Source organism: Varroa jacobsoni, unplaced genomic scaffold (genome assembly GCF_002532875.2).
Source record: "Varroa jacobsoni isolate VJ856 unplaced genomic scaffold, vjacob_1.0 scaffold_782, whole genome shotgun sequence".
Classification (NCBI taxonomy): domain Eukaryota; kingdom Metazoa; phylum Arthropoda; class Arachnida; order Mesostigmata; family Varroidae; genus Varroa; species Varroa jacobsoni.
Window position 1 is genome coordinate 92,383 of NW_019213684.1, and position 19,249 is coordinate 111,631.

General features: G+C 39.9%; 2 protein-coding genes across 3 annotated transcripts; one reads left to right on the plus strand and one right to left on the minus strand.

Annotated features, from left to right (window-relative positions):
- Window positions 1-7,762: 7,762 nt before the first annotated feature.
- LOC111263696 (U6 snRNA-associated Sm-like protein LSm8) lies at window positions 7,763-12,005 on the minus strand. 2 transcript variants are annotated; one of them, XM_086969759.1, is made up of 2 exons: window positions 11,785-12,005; window positions 7,763-8,594 (listed from the first exon to the last, which is right to left on the minus strand). In XM_086969759.1, exons 1-2 carry the CDS (start codon window positions 11,867-11,869, stop codon window positions 8,389-8,391), a joined length of 291 nt encoding a protein of 96 aa, XP_086825885.1. In that variant the 5' UTR covers window positions 11,870-12,005; the 3' UTR covers window positions 7,763-8,388. The 2 variants fall into 2 exon arrangements, with proteins under 2 accessions (XP_086825885.1, XP_086825883.1); XM_086969757.1 differs by lacking the exon at window positions 11,785-12,005 and adding an exon at window positions 10,230-11,719.
- A 185-nt stretch (window positions 12,006-12,190) lies between these two features.
- Window positions 12,191-14,624, plus strand: LOC111263697 (uncharacterized). The gene is made up of 2 exons (XM_022839028.2): window positions 12,191-12,318; window positions 12,732-14,624. The coding sequence occupies exon 2, from the start codon at window positions 12,733-12,735 to the stop codon at window positions 13,645-13,647; it is 915 nt and encodes a 304-aa protein (XP_022694763.1). The 5' UTR covers window positions 12,191-12,318; window position 12,732; the 3' UTR covers window positions 13,648-14,624.
- The last annotated feature ends 4,625 nt before the right edge of the window (window positions 14,625-19,249 follow it).

Genomic DNA, 19,249 nt, shown 5'->3' on the forward strand with positions numbered 1-19,249 from the left:
TGTGCGACTGCCTACGAGATTTGCATTTGTTAATTCACTGAACACGAACACTCGCACATGTTATTCCGGCTGGTGAAAAAATGATTTACCTGTTGTATTGATTAATATTTGGCCTGGTCAAAGCAAAAACACTGAACAGTAAGTGGAAATTTGTTCTCTTGTATAAAAGAAATTAAATGTGACTGGCGATTTTGTAGTTTGTTTGTGTAATGTGGCATATCCCTTAACGACTATCCGCATATTTAAGTTCTCTCCTTTTTCTTAATTCGGCATATTTATTGAAATCGACGCATAGTAAATTTCTCAGTTATCAACGCATACAACAAACAAAAAACAACCTTGAAATTAAAATAATGAAGCTCAAACTGGAAATTACGCCGTACCTCCCATAAAAATCAGGAGAACTTGAATAACGATGAGGTATGAGTTTCAGTCCTAGAAATTGTCCTAGATAAAAAATCCTAACCCATATAAATATTATTATTAAATAAATTTATAAATATTTTATTTGAAAATATAATCTGGAAAATAAAGGAAAATTCGGTTAGGTTGATTAATTCGCTCAGTGATCGAAGTTAAAGTTGCTAGCTTACTCAGTTTTGACTGATCGAAACCCTGCGTAACAATCATGACATATGTGGTCATTGCAAGGGGCGCGGCCCTATCTGTTTTGTCTCACATCAAGGTTGTTCTGGGGTTTAAATTAGTTATTATTTGTTTGAATTAAGACATCAGACTATTATCTAATTTAGCTGTCATTAAACCGATATAAAACATGGTCACCCGATTTTAACCCAATTTATGAGCATTTGTCATGGTAACAAGATGACGTCGCTAAGTCGAAATTGTCACTGGGAATTGACATCACCTAGAATTTAGATTTTCATAGTGTTGCACAGACACCAAAGGAACTGTCGGAGCATTCATTTGATGTGTATAATAAATGCCCTTATGCTGTTGATACAGCCCGGAAGTTTTATTGCGGTTCAAGCTATTTTTCCGTATCAAAAATGCGATAACGCAACGAAACAAAGGGCCAGTATGGAGAGCAAGGAAATATGATAAAGATTCATTTGAAAACACGGGATGAAAAAACCGTCTAAATATTAAAAAAAAACGGAAAAACGACCTCTTCAGCTATTTTAAGATGGCTCTCAACGTTTAAAGTACGATCAAATAAATGAACATGACTAATAATGACAATGGTGATAACAACCTTATGTGGGGCGGGTAGCAGTTAATTTTCTTGCCCTGATTCATTGCCACCTGCGATTCAGAGGCTCAAACCATCTAGCTTATCGGGTTCATGAAAAACAGATATACGAAGTAGCTAGTTCAATCTGATAAAAAAACTATTGGTGAAATTTGCATGATGTTAGAAGGTTTAAAGCGCTATGAGAAACGCTTAGTGTAAAATGAATTGATTTATGTAAGGACGCCAAACCTAATTTTGTGCCTGGTGTAGTTCTGGAATGACCTTACCTGATTCTCAGGACCGCGACAAGTCCCTGTTGATTAAGGCCTGTAATTGCGATCAACCTGAAGCAACGACAAATTTGTGGTGTCATACAGAAATTGAACTGATAAAAAAATAGTCTTCAATACGTGTCATATAGAACATGTGGCTTAGAGACAATCCTAGCCTTGCTGCGGTTGCTTGCTTCCATATACCAAGATGACCATGAGACAGCGAAAGGCAAATAAAACTCCTACAGCAAACAAAATGATCCTAAAAAGCTACAGACAGGCTGAGGGAGAAATAGAAAGGGAGCTAGCTTTGATAGATTATAAGATACGCGTGACCAGAACAAGACCGACAAGGAAGTTAAGAAATCGATGAACGTACTATAATTATTAGACTGGTAGAATTGAGCTGGGACTCACCGTAAAATGCGGTAGGAATGCAAGTCGCTGTCAACAACGAGAACACCAGCTGTCTTCAACCCTCCATGATCCTATTCAAGCAACGAAATTCGTTCGACAAACAAGACAACGTTACGTCGAAAAAAATCACTTCCCCTCCCCTTTCTTTTTTGGTTTTCTTTGTTGTGTTGGGGCGAAGGGGGTCGAACATTGGCGTTTGCGTCAGTGCTAAATGGCGACAGTCCAGCCGATATAACGAGAGCGGGTGGAAGAATACACTCATAAAACGTGAATACATCAACAAAAGAGAGAGAAAGTAACAGAAAAAGCCAGTAAAGTACTAAGCAATCTTACGCCGTATGCGGTACTCTTTATTTCAGTGCCATTTGTCCATGGTATAGGATGCTAGAAAGCGGTACTATTAAGAAATAAAAGATACGACAAACACGAGTATGACACACGACGAAGAGCTAGGCGCTGATAGCCCTCTCTCCGGGCTAGTATACACGAAACGAATTACGTCGTCAGCTGAATGGGTCACCTGCTTTCACTGATGATGATACAGCGAAAGAGACATGCTAGGAGTTCATATGAAAGCATTGTTGCTGCTGATTTTCGTTGCAACATCGTCGGCGGTAATAATGCCGACGATTTAGTCAGAACAAAGAAGGAATCAAGGTTTTCAGATAACCGCAAAATGATTCTGACGGCTGTTCCGTTTTCTATGCATTGGGTTTTTACAGCCTCTGGCCTACCTGTACTTTATTCTTGATGTGCATGAACTTCCGAGAAATACCAAAGGAGAGCAGTACAATTAGCGACTGTAGCTAATTGGAACTGCTCTAACTATTAAGAGAAAATTGCAGCATCGATCTTCGTATGTGTCATTATTCAACTCGGTAGTAAGTGGTTGTTAGCTTGTTCTGAGGCAACGTGTTCCTATCAACTGCCTGTGACGTCTCTGCAATTTTTTAAATGCGTCGAAGTTCTATTTTATGAGTCTTGATGTAGTCGAGTTAGTAGCGTCTATTCAACAGGAGCCCCTTCAATTATACGGTGACTCTATCAGTCATGGCAGTTATTCCACAACTAAAATTTTAAAATTCTTAAACGTCTTGGCTATATATTCAGGTCATATGAAGCAACATATTACGAATATAGACGTGTGAAATACCTACCGTTATTATGAAAGTTTAATGAAAATAATCATAGCTGTTTTTAACAAAATTTTTTCTAGACTTGCGTAAAAACAATACATGATGGGCGATCGGAAGAGCAGACCTCAAGCCAACACTTGCCCAGCCGAGAACAATATAGGTAAAATCATACTGTGCACTATGGCATAGTTTTCACTAACTAATTGGTATAGAGCTTTCTGATGTTATATTCCATACTACACATACACATGTTTGGCTTTTTATAATATCATCAATATAGCTGCCAATGGATATCATAAACAATTCGAAATAAGTGTACTTAATGCAATGAAGTTCCAGGAAATAGTTATGTGCATACTTTTGAAATTATAAACCGTTCTGTAACATTGGATAATCAAATTGTAAAGCCTTTGCTTCAATGTATAAATTTACGATTCAATGTATAAATAAACGATGCATCATGGTTTATAATTAATCTTTTAGATATAGGAGTACGTTTATTATTGAATAGTGAAATGTAACCGCTTGATATTATTCACACTAGAAACTTAAAGCCATTTTGTAGACACTAATTGTTCGAAAATGATTTTTGTGAAAAGTACAATTTTAGCAGAGGTAACTGAGTATCTATGCGCTTATCTTTAAAAACATGCACGTGTAATCAAGAATATTCATCATTGACTGACGTGACATACTACGAAGATTATGTTTCACTAAACTTACCTAAATAATGAAAAGAGGTATTGGTAGTAATCGTTGTATGAATTGTTTGTGTTCTTCCTGAATTGATTAAATGTCTGCACTTGGCAAATTAGCTCCATTAATTTGAAAAAACATAGAAATGGCGTCCATATTTTAATATTTTGATTACCCCCACTTACAGTGCGGTATTTTAGAGTAAATAGGTGCCGGTCATATTTATGAATCACTATGTAGAAAATATCCATAGATATATATACCGTTATTAAAAATTAGTTTCTAGTCGAAAATTTGCGTCGTTCGTATCATCGGTGCGTAAACAAACGCAATCACTAACGTATTCGGCATAAGCAGTACTCGAATGAGCCCTTCGAATACCAGGAATTGTCGTGATGAAGCACTTAATATCTGAGGGCTGTTCTATTGACAAGCCGATTTTAGGATATGCCGAATCATGCTGTTATATTATCATGAATTATTATATAGTTTATTTTCCTTAATATTATTCTATTTTATATGGAGCCAAACGTTGTCATAGTACATCTAAACAATTATTGAAAATTGATTACTATCGTAAAGTGTGCTCAATTTATAGCTAATTCTAAGGATAGCACCGTATTGCCGCAAATCTACTAATTTTTGCTAGTTACCTCCCTGCACCGACGTGCATCTGATATTAAACGGTAACTGATGACCGAAAAAATCCGTTTGATAAACTATATTTGCAAGTCTATTGTAGGATGTCGACTACAAAGCTTGAACCTGGGTTACCTCTTGAACTTCACACGAGCCCTCCTTCTACTGATAAAAAGACAAATCTAAACGTGACGATGAAGAGTGTGCTTAAGCATACATGACATTAGCAGAAGCATTGCAATATATCGCAAAATATGTTGTACAAATGTCCGTCCGATTTGACAAATTGCACTTTGCATCGCGTCCACCCTTCACGGGCAGAACAATGGTTCCACGAGGCGTATCTTATTGCCTGCCTTAACTGCAAGCGTAACGATGTTTCTTGCTAGTGGATCTCGCTACCCTGCGTTCACAGGTCCACCGAATACTCGGCATTCTCCGCACGTTGAGCACCCAGCAATTTTAACCATATGTTGCATCGACAACAACATCGATAGTAAATACTGACTTATGTTTAAGCTGCCCAAAAATCTCTCTTTCTTTTTCATTCTTTACCGCGTTTATCTCAATGAAGGATGTCGTTGATGATGGCCATTCTGATAGTGATGAAGCTCCGTGAATGCTGTAAAGCTCCGACCAGCTCACATAGAGGGATTAAGCATTTTTGTATGTGCGGGAGTTTGTTGATTCCGTATACCGACCTGTATGCGTGCATTTCTAAAACAATCTTCCGATGATCTAACTCGTCAAATGACAGATGCGTTTCATCAATATAAGAGGATCAGAGGCGGAGACATGACCGAGACACACCGACAACGCCACAACATAACTAATGCGGATATTCTTGTGGTGCAATATCACTATTATATACCGCAGATAGATAGTAAAAAGTGACCGCGATTTCCATGGGACGAGTGCGCATACGTATAGAAATGTCTGCACCAGCATATCGCAATGTACGCGATATGCTGGTGCAGATGTTTCTAGCTGAAATACTTTTACTAGCAAGACGACACAGCATACAATACATTCTAGTCCGAGAACAAAACTGCCACCTCTCGGCATAGAATACTACCGCACCATCAGAAACTATAGCTATGCTGCAGACTCTATAAGTATTATAGTATATTTTCTCCGTTTTAGTATTACACCTAAGATGAAAATGGCAAAAGTCATTGAACGGATAATTGTTGATCCTTCATCTCTCTCACTTCCTGTTTCCCTTTACCAGAGATTCTCTCCGCCGCCATACAGACTTGTCGTAATCGCAAATGCTGTTAATGTCAATTTGGTCGGTCGATAAATAATACAAATTTCCTCATCGTATCGAGGTACACAGCTGCCTGTCTTGAACGAACCTGGGATTATTTTCTGCATATCTGTTAATCGGTCCGTGTTCCTGCCTGCGAATTACGCGAAGAGCTTGAATCGTCGCATGCCTTCGACAACCACCCCGAATGAAACTAGTAGAAGTCACAAGCTGCGACGTTTGTACGGACTATGAGTAGATAACTAGTTGGAATGATAAGGAGAGCTAACAGAGAATAGAAATGTTTTAATTGGTGTGTGATGGTAGCGTAGCCATCGACGACTATCAATAAATGCTGCGTTTCGTCAGCGGACACTAAAAACAGTGCGAAGCCGTTCCTCACAGCAGAACTAAGCCGCTACGTACGACTAAGCGAAGTCGAAAGCTAGCTTGTAGACGATGAAACTGTTGTAGGGCCATTATTCACTTGCTGCGGCCTCTCTGAGCCGACAGAGACTCATCTGCGAAATTTCCCTTCGCTGTGACAGGATTGAAAATGGCCGCATAGATATAAATGCAATCGATAAGGAAGAAGAAACCGGATTAAAACATGGCGGTAATAACACTGCTGATCGCAATGTTTTTACTCCATCATCTAAAAATGCTTATATATTATATACTTGTGTTACCTAGCCATTAAAGCAATAAAAAAACTCGACCAAAAATCCTAATATATCAGCTACTACTGTTTCTTATGTGTGAAGTTACCGAACTTTACTGGGTAAAGATATAACAGGGATTCTGTAAGAAGTGCTAAATACCGTAGATGTATATACGTATATGTATGGATTCGGCAATTCTATAGAAATGATCTTACAGTTCGCTATAAATCTATTTCTTTCAACATGCGCTTCAACTTTATGGGCAACCATAAAATATTAATCCAAGGCTGAGGATGCGCTATAATAATTTCATTGACATTCGTTACAAAAAAGTGAAGGCTATATCTGGAAGCATCCTGGTTAGAATACGTATTATTTAAATTCAAATTTTCGTACATGCCATTTGTGTTACAACTAAAAGTATATGATTACAGGTGTGTTGAAAGATTATTAATAACTTTGTGATTATCTACCAAACGAAAGTGATTCAATCATTTAAATCTGAGTTGTTTCCTTCGAAATCCCCGTCGGACTTCACATGCCTGTGCCGCCTCTTCCTGCAATTAGTAAACTCGACTGTAGGAATCAAGCATAGCAGCAAATAGTAACATGTGATATAGTTTGTTCTAGAAGCTGATGCAATTGATGCTATGCATCTTCTCGCCCCAGATGATCCGACATCACCTATCTGAAATGTCTAACTCTTCCATAAGTGATTTCGTAAGGCGACGGCATAAGTTGTTTTGCTTTTTTATTTCACGTTTCTGTACGTACTCGTTGTGGTGGATCGAAGACGGAAGTGGTACTCAGAATTGTCTTATTCTTCTGAAAACTCTCGTATATCGGTCACTAATCCGTAATAACCTGATTTCGAAAAGACTTTTGCAAAATCGACATTGTTGGCGCTTGAATTCGATTCTAACACAGAATGCGACTCATGTTCTTTGGCACTCCGTTCTCATTCTCCGGAAGAGCAACGGATGACCAGATGTCACTGATCGCAAAGGACACGATCAAATGTTTTAAAATTTGGCCCGTAGATATCCGACAGACAAGCGGGTGCGGCGCCACAAAACCGTCTACGCCCGCGCGTTGTCAATATTTTTTCACATAGCAGTACTAGTAGTGGCTTTAAAAAATGTCTCATAATTTCCATGGCGTTGCTAACTAACATCGATGATAGTCGCCGCGGCATATCACACACAAGAAATTGAATTTTAATGCAGGCGTTGTGCGTTGCAACACTTACAGTTTTGCGCGAGGAGTTTTATTCTATATAAACACTTAATCATACGAGATCTGTCACTTAACATTTAGAGAGCTACTTACACTACAAAAAAACGCAACCCTCTAGACTAAACGCCAAGAATCTAACGTAAAAAAGGAATTGATTTCCAAAAACAAGCAATAAAAAAATTTAACCTAGAGTTAAGAATTCGTCTCTTTTTTATCAATGGTTGTGGTACTAAGATAATTGCTAAGGAATACCGAAGAACTGGAAAAACGTAAGTACATATTTATTTACATAAAAATAAACGACTCATAGTCGCCTTCTGGCGCTTAGTCAGTAACTGCTTCACCACTAATTCTTCGGCTGTAGTACATTCATTGAAGACTCTCCAATACGCATTCTTTCCACATACCTGCATTCACACACTGCAACTGGCAATAGTTTGAAGTACACTCTATGAAATCGTTCATATTTCTTGCTAATGATCTCTATATTCGATCCCAATTTTTTCTCCTAACTACCGTACTAAACAGTTTCTCTTATGTGCTCCTACGATGCCCTTCCCCCTATAGTGTACGTAATCAGTATCTTCTGCTATTACAACTGACTCCAATTGTGCTCTTACTCAAGATCAAAACCAGTAGTCAATAACCGAAGCCGATAAGTTTACAGTGTATTTGGTTATACAGCTCATGATCTACAAGCGACGAAGAAGTGCACTTTGCGCTATTAGAATTCCCTATGCAGTTAAATGCTTGACCCGACGTAAACATCGCCCGTGGACGCTCCAAATGGTCCAAAGTAGTGGTAAGTCCGAAGAAATCAATTGTTCGGCACTTGAAAAAAGGATAATTCCATTGAGGCTGAGACGATTTCCAGGAACCGGTGTTTTCAGTGTACGACGTGGTTAAGCGGCTCCGCTCGGGTGTTGTCGTGATCTATCTGCCTATCGAGTTCATCATCAAGTTCACCGACAAGCACGACGTTGTCGCCCCGAATTATGTACAGGCCCATTGGCACCTTCTGTACTCCCTCTTGCATGCTGAATATGCGTTCGTGGCTATCTTGAAGGATAATATTGATGGTTTGATCAAACCCTGCAATTAAAACCAAATATACAAATTATTATAACTTCGATTTGTGAACGACGATATAACCGGCAATAGGTATCTACAAGCCATCATGGGACTTGACATTCACTATATAATGGACCATGTTGTTTAAAGATTGCGAACCTCTAACATCGAAAATCTTTTTTAACCATACATAATGTAAAATTCAATGAACACCTTCATTGAAAACTAAAAATAGCTTTGGAAAAGTTCCCCTTAGATTTATCGCCAGCACTTACCAAACTGCGGCGAGGTTGGGGAACTCTTCCAAAGCCCGAACGGGATCGGGTTGTTCCTGAAGTCGAAGCTTACACCATGGACAGCCTTCGGTCCACCGACTCAAGATCGCTTCACGAATAGAAAAGCGAACACATTCCGGGCTAAGAAGGGTCATTTGATTTAGAGTATTCGTAGCTGCGCGATGAAGCTCTGCGGGTTGACGAGAGTCCATAAGGTACGGCACCACTTCTGCCAATATAGGGGAGAGATGCTCCTCACGAAGATCTAGTTGAATGGCGTAACTTCCGAAAAATTCGAGAATAGCTAACTGGTACTTGTACTCGCAGAGATGCCTGTATTCGCGAAACGGATTTCCAGAGGACACTTTCCGTTGTTTGTGGAGGAAAGAGCAGAATTTTGGCCATAATTCCTTGACGATTCGATCCCGAACGAAGGAGCGGCTCGTACGGCATAGAGCCGATAATACGGCTAAAGCTTTAACTGAAAGTGCCGAATCGTCTGAACACTTTAACCGATGAACAAGAGCTTCCCAGATAATGTGAACCATCGGAAGAAGTTCATCCTCGTAGGTCTCAATAAAAATAATACTGTCAGCAATGACTTCAAAAGCTTTCGTGTGTACAAAAATACCTCCGGATTGCATGTTAACGCATGCGTCTAGTATATCCCGACAAACCCTAACTGGAATTGGAAGATCTACAGTTTGCTTGTCACCGTCACTGTACCTAACGTGTTCCTCCTCTTTGACCTGATCTAACATGTCCGATGGGTTGAAATCTTCACAACTTTCATCTCCTGCATTGTTTTCTATAGCATGAGCTGCCTCTACTTCACGCAACAACCGCGCTGCCAAATGTTTCAGGCTCTCCTTCCGTGGTGTGTCGATTTTCAGCCTCTGAGGCGGACATTGTGAGTGGAAACACCTAACTAAATGATGCAGTGTCGTCAACGTTTCTACGGTATCACCGACGGCTAGATGATTAATTAATGTAATAAATAAGGGGTCATAGGCTTCAATTGCTCGCTCCGGTAGATAAGCAAAAAGGCCACGGCACGCAAGATGGAACACCGAAGGATCCTCCAGAAGCAGGTCTTCCAAGTTTGCAACGATATCTTCCGCCTTCTCGGTCAACAGATCCTCCAGATTAGCAAAGCCAATAGCTTTTGGTGTTTCGAACAAAGCTTTCTCTGCGCTAGCAATACATACATCAATGTCATTCGCTTGGTTTGCCAAAAGATACGGCAATATATTGACACTCAAAGGCCGCACTTTTGAAATCAGTTGTCTCAGGAGCATAAGGAAAAAAACTTTCTGAAGGATAGCGGCAGCTGAATCATCTGATGGTAGCGATTCAATTACGTACTCAATCAAATCCGTACCTTCGTTCTCCTCAGGGCGCAGCCCTTCTACCACGAAAGAAAAAATCAAAGCTGCCTCCGAGCGCCATCTTGGCATATTGATGCTTTCAAGTAAGATGTCGCGACACATAGATAAACTGAGGCGTTCACCATATGATTGACAGAAAGCCCGCAACTCAGTAAGGGAGCGCTCATCTAAAGATTTTGTTTGACGATGAAGGTTTTTAACACACTCATTGCAAGGCTCTTCGACAGGGCTAATCCTTATCATCGTGCAATCGAGGGAGACAAGTTGAAAAAGGCTTATCAAAAACCTTTTTCGAGATAGTTCATTTTCCATAGCTTTTCGAATCGTATCAGGGCATATACGAAGAAGACCATGCAACTGCCGAATAAGTGACGTTTTTTCAGAGTCTAACCCCACCGCTGAAATACGCGGCATTCGTACAAACAGCTTTTCGAAGTACTCAAGAAATTTTTCCTTAATCGAGATGAGTTCAGCAGACCTCGTAAGACTGGTGAAGTTCTCCATATTTATGTATCGCGGATCCTCGAGGGTAAGTAAGATCTCCAGGCAAATGGGAATAGAGTCCTCCAAATGCAAAGAACAATTTGTGAGAATTCCAGTGGCAAAGTACTTGCAGGCAGGCTCACACTCCTTAAAGTGCGGAGGACAGCACACCTTAATTAAGGTAGAGAAGCATGCAGTCAAGTTTGGAGCTGCTCGCTTGTAGAATTTCTCGCCAAGATCAACGTCATCCGTCATCACGAGCTTCACAGCGTCAGTCAAGGCTTCGAGTGCTGCGTTAAAGATGCGATAACTTTTTTCTGTGAAATCCGTTATTTGATGCCGAAGGGAAAGGATTATTCCTGGCAAAAAGTTGCTCATAGTTTTTACTACCTCAATTCGGCCATCTAGGAAGCTTGCCCGCAGTGCCCTTATTGAATTGAGCTTTAACTCTTTGCTTCGATGGCTGATTAGGTCTACGAGAATTTTTATTAATGGAGAAACAACTATTTCGTATTCTTTTTCAGTGTAAATCTGAATAATCATAGCGTGATCTGCTCGCATAAAAATTGTATACAAGATTTGAGTAAGTGTCAGTTGATGATCTTCGCTCACATGTGGCCGAAAACCGCCTTCTAGAGAACAGAAGAAACTTAGCAGTGTCAACAGAACATTATAGAGAAGCTCAGCATCTCGAAATTGGCTATCTACTCGATCGAGGACCGTTTTTAAAGTTTCCAGCAAGCAACTGTCAGTTTTCTCACTGCGAGTTCCACATTGGAGACGCTTAATTAGCGGGAACAAGATGTGCTTTTGGTATTCGATGACTGTCATGTCCGTCACTTTGCTTACAGCTTCCGCCATGCGCTGAACGTCTTCTAGGGAGCCCCTGCTAAGTACAGTAACGCAATAGAGGCTAAGTTGATCCATTATTTGTTTCCCTTCTCTTGCCTTCTAAATGCGAGCTTCTAGTTCGAAGTTTTGGTGTTTGCTTTAACAGTTAACTCACACGTTTAAACACAGAGGATGAAATGGTGCGTGCGACCTTTTGTCTTTAGATAGTAGTACCTTTAAGCGTTCCAACAAAACTACGGCCATCACCCGTAACCACGTGCACCATCTTATTCTTGTATCCTTCGAGAGAACTTGCCATATCCAATCACGTGCCAGTATCCCAATTCAAAAACTAAGTTTCTAAGTCTACCAGTAGTAACGTACGATCAAGGAAATTTTCCGGCAAAACTTCGCGATGTCCTCTCGCGGGTAATACCTCTTGATGAACAAAACAGATGCGGCCAGACTCACAGAGAGCAATGAATGAATGAGTATGATTTGACAGACAATTGTTATTGCTCTGAAAATAAACATTTATACATACAATATTGTCTAGCGGGTCCGTCACTGGTTGGGGGTTTAACCTTTAAGAAGCTTTTGTAACAAAAGTCTCACAGAACTATCACAAGGTTTAAAGTAGCGCGCCAAAACAAAGATGGCGGCCCCCACGTGCGAAAACATTTTCTAATCTTGACGCCGGTATCGCATGTGAATTCAGATAGTTTGAAGCAAGTTTTCGTGTGGAACTGGTTGTATTGAATATACAAGGTATGTACTATGTAAGCATAGATATGTATATATTTATATAGCTTGTTCCAATGAATGAAGCGGTGTCTTTCTCCTGAATGTCATATCCGGAGAGTCGTTCAATTGTATTCATCTTTGGGAGATACGTCAACTGTCTTGAAGCTCTCATGTAAACACCGTATTGGCGGGATTTGCCTATAACTTTCGGTATATATATATATAAAATAGGTGGTGTTCTAATCGGCATAAATAGTTTAATTATGTTATTTTGTATGTGCTATTTGCGTGCGCAAATATGCGGTAGACGTAATTTCATAGTCGTGATTACAGCTGTATGCGTAACAAGGATAATCGGTAATATTTTTTAATATTTACGCAAAAATCAGGACAAATTATTTGTACATGCGCCTACCCTGTTCCCTATTGTATTTTAGAATGACTTCAACGGGCCTATCATGCATCATATGTGCACAACCGTTACTTCGGTTTCTGTTCAATCCTAATGGAGATTATATCTTGAACTGTTCGTCGGCCACATGCACATACGGTATATTGCACGCGAGTGTACATAAAGCGGAAGCAACGGCTGAGCAACTTCAACCAATTATCGCCAACCCTGAGTGCAATATTGATATGCCGGATTTCGCTGCTATGCTAGACGACGATTTATATGCTAAAAGAGAACTACAAAATGATGAAGAGAACTTGGAAGAAGATCTTCAAGCACATTTTTCGTTAGCGGCCAAAGAAGATCGCTCGATCGACAGCTGGCTGCAAGAATTCGTAAACACACCTCAAGAGACAGCAGTTCCACCAGTGAAAACAACTGGTTGTCATTCGTCCATTGACCCTAAATTTGATGGCTTTTCGACTTTCCACAAAGAACCATCGCAAGTCTCAAAAGGAAAGTTCGCGTTTAACAGAGTACCTAAAGTACAGTCAGGGCCAGCCACCACATTTCCTGTAGCTCGTCGTAACGAAAGAGAGACTATGGCGTTGGAAAGCACGAAAAGCATGCTTGAAATGCAGAAACCAAAAAGGACGGGTACAAAACGGGGTACTGGCCCGAGTGCTCTATTTAAGAAAACGCAGGCCAAAGCCGCCGTTTTAAGGGCGAACATGGAACTAACCGATGAGACGAAATCAGAAGCTGGTAGCTCTGACTCAGGCGTTCAATCTGAGAGCTCTTCGTCCTCCTCGTTATCTACGGGCACCCTCACTGGGGAAATGACAACTATTCAACGACTGTTGCATCTCGAGGAGGCAAAAAAGCGATCCTGGGGAAAGACGGGAATGCCGGGATTCAGGCCATCAGCTACGACAACGATTCCTAAGCTGAAACTGTTCTAGAAATTTATGCGGTAGTGTCTCTATTTAGATACAAAAGCATTTTTTTTAGGTTAGAATAAACATACGAAAAACGAAGTTTTATTTCACCCGTCGCCCACATATTTCATCTATGGTGCGCTCATGGAAGGCATAATCATTGATCGTCTATGCATGATAACCAGGAAAGAACCCGGTGCTTGAATGGCGCCCGTGATTGTTCAAGGGGATTGCTCTCTATTTTGAACAAAACGCTGCACGTTCAAAAGTTGATGTGTGATGGTGATTATTGAATGATATGCTCATTTGACTGGTTGTAGGAGAACGCAGAGCTTCCAGCTCTTCAGACGCAATGTAGGTTCCCAGAATTCTGTCTCACGGGTGGCCTTTGCAGTGAGGGCCGCCTCCATAGAATGTAAATACTTGATCAAATAGCGTCAATCGCTAAAACACAAAATAGCTTTGTATCTGTAACAAACGTGACAGTTGTTTAGTGTAAAGAGCACTGTTGCCAGAATTTTTAAATTGGGCAGCTTCCTCATGGTAGCCGCTTCTGTGAAAACATGCACACAGTAAACATCTGTTCCTAATATGATAACTTAGACCTCTATTACCTGATATACGTTGTATTTTTTGTGCTCAGGATGATAGCTTAGGCTATAGTAATGATTATCGGCAGACTCATAGGGGTCATTCTGTCAATATATTTTACTGGCAGCCGACAGTAGAAACAGTGGAAGATGCACAGATTATATGAATATCAATATACAAACAGATATATGTGTACAAAGGTACATATCTATCTGTTTGTTTAAATAGATATATGTGTACAAACGTACACATCCATCTGTTTGTATTGAACGATTCTCATTATTATTATCACCATTATCATTATTATTTATATTTATTGTATACATAGCAAGGAAAAGTAAATTAAAAAGATTGCAATTTTTCACGTTAAAAATAAATACTGTCTAAACCAAAGCTCCAGGGAGGAAAAATTGAATCTCTTTTTTCTAGATATGAGTGTGTTTCGTTATTTTCCGTTTGTATATTTCTAGATTACCAATTTTCTTTCACAGTGTGTAGAATTCTCAAAAAATAAGATTGACTGATAATTATAATGCGATAGTACTTCAAGTCCACAAAAACAAACTAGCCTGAGAAGTTTACAGCATCAGCCGGTCGCGGCTATCAATTCTTTAAGATACACCTTCTACTGCCACCTTAGGATTTTTGACTTCACATGGCAACTATATAATAAAATTAAACGAGTTAGTATATGGTTACGACGAAACGAAGTAGAGGCGTTGAACGAAACATTTGACCTATCTGAGATAAAGCCGTGAGAAGTTCATGTCTTTCTCTATTTCTTTTGGTATGGGTCGGCCTGAGTAGAAATTTGAAAAAAGTCCTGTATTTTTCCTTGGCATTTCCCTTGCTTCCCTCATGTGTGCTGAGTACCTCCGTTGGTTATCCATATGTCCAGGTGTATTGCTATGAGAAACAGAGTCGGCAGACAGCGGTTGAACGTCGTAAATAAATATGTGACGGTACGATTGTCGTGCATACAATTTATATACCGACAGTCGACTGATTGTTCTTTTACGGCTTATCAAGCCTACCGCTAGATTTCTTCTCGAAAGAGGAAGAGGACAAGCGAAATGGGCGTTTTTCTTATTTTTTTCAGCATCTCTCTCCCATTTTTGGTGACATTTCGTTTCTTAGTTGAAGCTGGCAAAGTTCGCTTTCGATTGAGTCTGCAACAAACGTGTCCCAGGCGGGCTTTCATTCGTCAATTGCTTCTTTTACTGCGCAAACTCTAGCACACCTTATTTTAACACCACGATAGGTGTGTGCTTTTATTGTGGCGACGAAGTTGTCATCAGGCAGACACGTAAACTTTTACAGGTCTTTACATGTCTGTATGTGTCTGTTGCTGACAACGGATAGCAGGCTTCCGTGGCATGATAACACGGAAGAAGATAGAGCAAAAAGCATGTGATGGTGCATCCACCAGCCGACAGAAGAATGTAAGTCATCCATAGTCAGACAGTGAGTTCTCTGAACTCTCTAGTCATATTTCACTCAGAACCCAAACTCGGGTGTCGCTTCTTAAAGGGGAAAGGGGTTTGAAAAGAGTGCCTATAAGGAACGAAGGAAAAATGACCTGACTTGGATCACAGCGAATGACAAGTTCCGACTTTAAAGTGCGTAAGTAGACCTACAGACACAGCTTTTAGAGATGTAAGTACATCATTACACAAAGGAAAGAATTCATAACTGATAGCGATTTCTGTTGCCACCAATAAAGAATACGTCATTGCTCCGCAAGACCCGCAAAGGAAACTAGTGTTCGGTTCACATTTTCAGTTGGGGTTAATTTTTAGGGGAGAAGGAGAAAAGGGGCAAGCAGCGAACAGGAACCGTTAGTGTCATTAAGTAGTCGACGACACTGAGCGTAAATGCGAATAAATTGTTGCCCCACAAACAATCGTTTATCTGTGCGATTCAAAGCTGGCGTATACCTCGTACATTCTCACTTCACTCAAACATTCTCATTCCTTTTTGTAAGGTGACTGGCAAAACACTTTTACGAGATCAAGATTCCAATTTCTTACGTTTGTATTATTTTGACCTCGGTTTTTCGGAGCATGTCGATTAGCCTATCATAATGTGTCCCATGTTTATGTAGGCGATACCAACCGATGGTTATATTTTTATTATTGAGATGGATATTTGTGTGTACTCCATCAAGGCTGAGAAAGAGAAAAACAGGTTTAGCTGTCGCCTTTATTTTTTACTCTGAAACGCATTGGAAATTAATTTTAGTAATAGCTGCTTGTATCATCATAGATAGATATATCCAGACTGTCAAGGAAAAGACGAAAATATAGTGATTTCCGTGATAACCTTAACTGTGAATTTGCACAGGCTGTACGAAATTGAAGGGATACGATTTTGCGTAATAAAAACGGAGTCCTCCACTCGGCTGTCTGGCACTTTATAGAGTATCAATGCTCATACGTGCAACATACGTGCAGCTTGTGACTGGGAAACCTAGTGCGCCTGTGAGGTAACTAGGTTTTTAACACGGTTACAGTAAAAATGTATTTAGAAGTAACGAATGTAATGTTTTGTAAATTAACGAATGTAAGTTAACTGGACGATTACTAAAACAGATAATAATAGCCAAAACAACCCCTGACATGCCTCTACTGATTTGCTGATTATATAAATCCGCATATGTCATAAACAAGTTAGCTTACAAGCGATACAAGCTAATATCTGAACACATAATATCTCATTTCCACCAACGGGCTCTCACTTGCCAGTGTAACGAGCAATTTATGTTCACCAGTTGATATATTTAGTATATACATTTCGTTCTCTATGGCTTGGTATATGCCTTGACGTAGGCATAGACAAGGAAAAAAAAAGTTTCGAAGTTCTATGTGCAGCACAAAACATGATGTAGCTTTCTGATTTGTACCCTATCGTTAGTTCTGGAAGCGAGTGCACCATTGGACTTCGATATCACCAACGGTGATCCGCGGTTGTGTAGTTAACTCTCCTACCTTTAGTATTTTGTGGGTCTCAGATTTACTAATACGAGTTTGGTTTCGTTCGGTGTTTCCATTGGTTTAAGTGCCGACTTGTCGCCAATAACTGTACGTATGCATTAAATACCATACCAAAACAGATGGCTTTTTTCCAGATTCAAGTCGTCTTTGTGCCCACTGCTAGCACAGGAAACGCGACTCGAAAAATGAAACGAACAAAGTTCTAAAGCGAAAAAAAATGATCGGATGCCAAATGTGTTAAAGTGTGTGAATGGAGCCGACCTTCCTTTAATGTGCTCTTTAATACCTTATTCAAAGACATGTTCTTAAAAAAAAGTATTCTTTCTTGCTGAAGAGACCAAGCTGCTATTGTGCAGAAGTTAATTCGTCACAGTTTGTCTGAATTGACAAGCTATGTTTATTGCTACATTGTCCTAGTATATGCTACATTGTTATTTAACTAAGGAACTGAGCGAAGTACAACAGGAGAATTATATGAACAGACCAACGCCAAAAGTAGTTTATGGGCTAGGGAGAAATAAATTCTAATCATAAGAATCATAAACAAATTTAATATTAAACTTCAAATTTTCTTGATAAAAGCAGTAATTGATGCACAACCACATATTTACCTACGTAATTTTTGTACGGTCCCCTTTATACATAGACTGGCGTTTTGCCATATAGTCCAACAACAATTGATTACAAACGTTTCTTCTGCTGAGCTCTTTAAGGCTACGAGTCTCAGAAGATTCTGTATTATATACTAGTGGTTGCATACTATATTAACACATTCATGTACCAAAATGGGGCCACTGTAGATATAGACATTTCTATTTTTTAAAGTTTTCAGCGGGGGAGAAAAGCATCAAAAAGCAAAAGGACTTACATTAACAACAGCGGAAAACAGTTAATGGCATCTTAAGTCACAGCCATAATGTCAGGGATACTCCAAGGCGTTGATTATTGAAAGAATCAAAACATTAACGTGCATTTTGTTTTGGCCTTTATTTGGAGTCACACACGAAAGATTCGAAAGGAACAAAAAGACGAAATACTTGAACAATGGCACCAATAATCGTTTCCTTTATAGTAGTGTAATGGTAGAGGGAAAAAGCGAAAACGCCATCCAATCCATTACATCACTGTATATTGATCTGCTTCTGTTGCAGAGTCGCGCCACAGGCTCCAAATAATGGGACCAGCAAAAAGAGCGACAGAGAGAACAGTATTGTCTGTATGTGTGCAGGGGGTGAGTTTAAATAACCACACACCACCAAACTAGCGTAGCTCAAGCCAGAGGACAGAGGAAACTGCCCGAGAGACGAAGCTAGAACATTTAGACATAGCGTCAGACACATGTCCATATAAATCATAGCTCACATCCTGATACGAACGTACATTGGTGCGTCGGTATCGCACGGAAGAATACAGCAACAGCATCGTCAAGCGTTTGTGCTGGTGCAACTGCTGCTACGTTGAGATGAGCGACAAGCTAACCGTTCAGGACTGAGCAGAGCTGACTGAAGCAAGATCTACTCCCACCACTACAAGCGCAGTGCCATCAGATTTTACAGAAAACTCTTGGTTGATTTCCTTTTTGACCTCCATCCATGACTGCAGCTATCGAGATCGATGCGGTACTCCGTTCGGATCATAATCACTGACAGGGCTGCAGAAGGCCACTTCTATACCAATCAACTCGACAAAGGTTGAGTATAGTGAATATGGTGCACTGATAGATAGATCATTAGATTGGCTTGAACTTTATAGTAAACGCAATTTTTTTTCGGCTGCCTCCTCTCGGTCTTTCCTCTAGACTGTCGCTTAATAAAGGCGCGAACAAGAAAATGAACAGCAAATTTACAATAAAAACAAGGATCTGATGTGCGACAACAGCGGCCTTTGTTCTCTGAATACAAAAACGTTTCTGAGAAGAAAAAAATTAGATTATTTTCACGTTATAAAACCTTGTCTGGTATTTTGCGTGATTTGCTTATTTAACTTCGTAAAAAGAAAGTAGAGTGTAATTTGGTGGAGTTGATTTGAAAACGCATAAAATT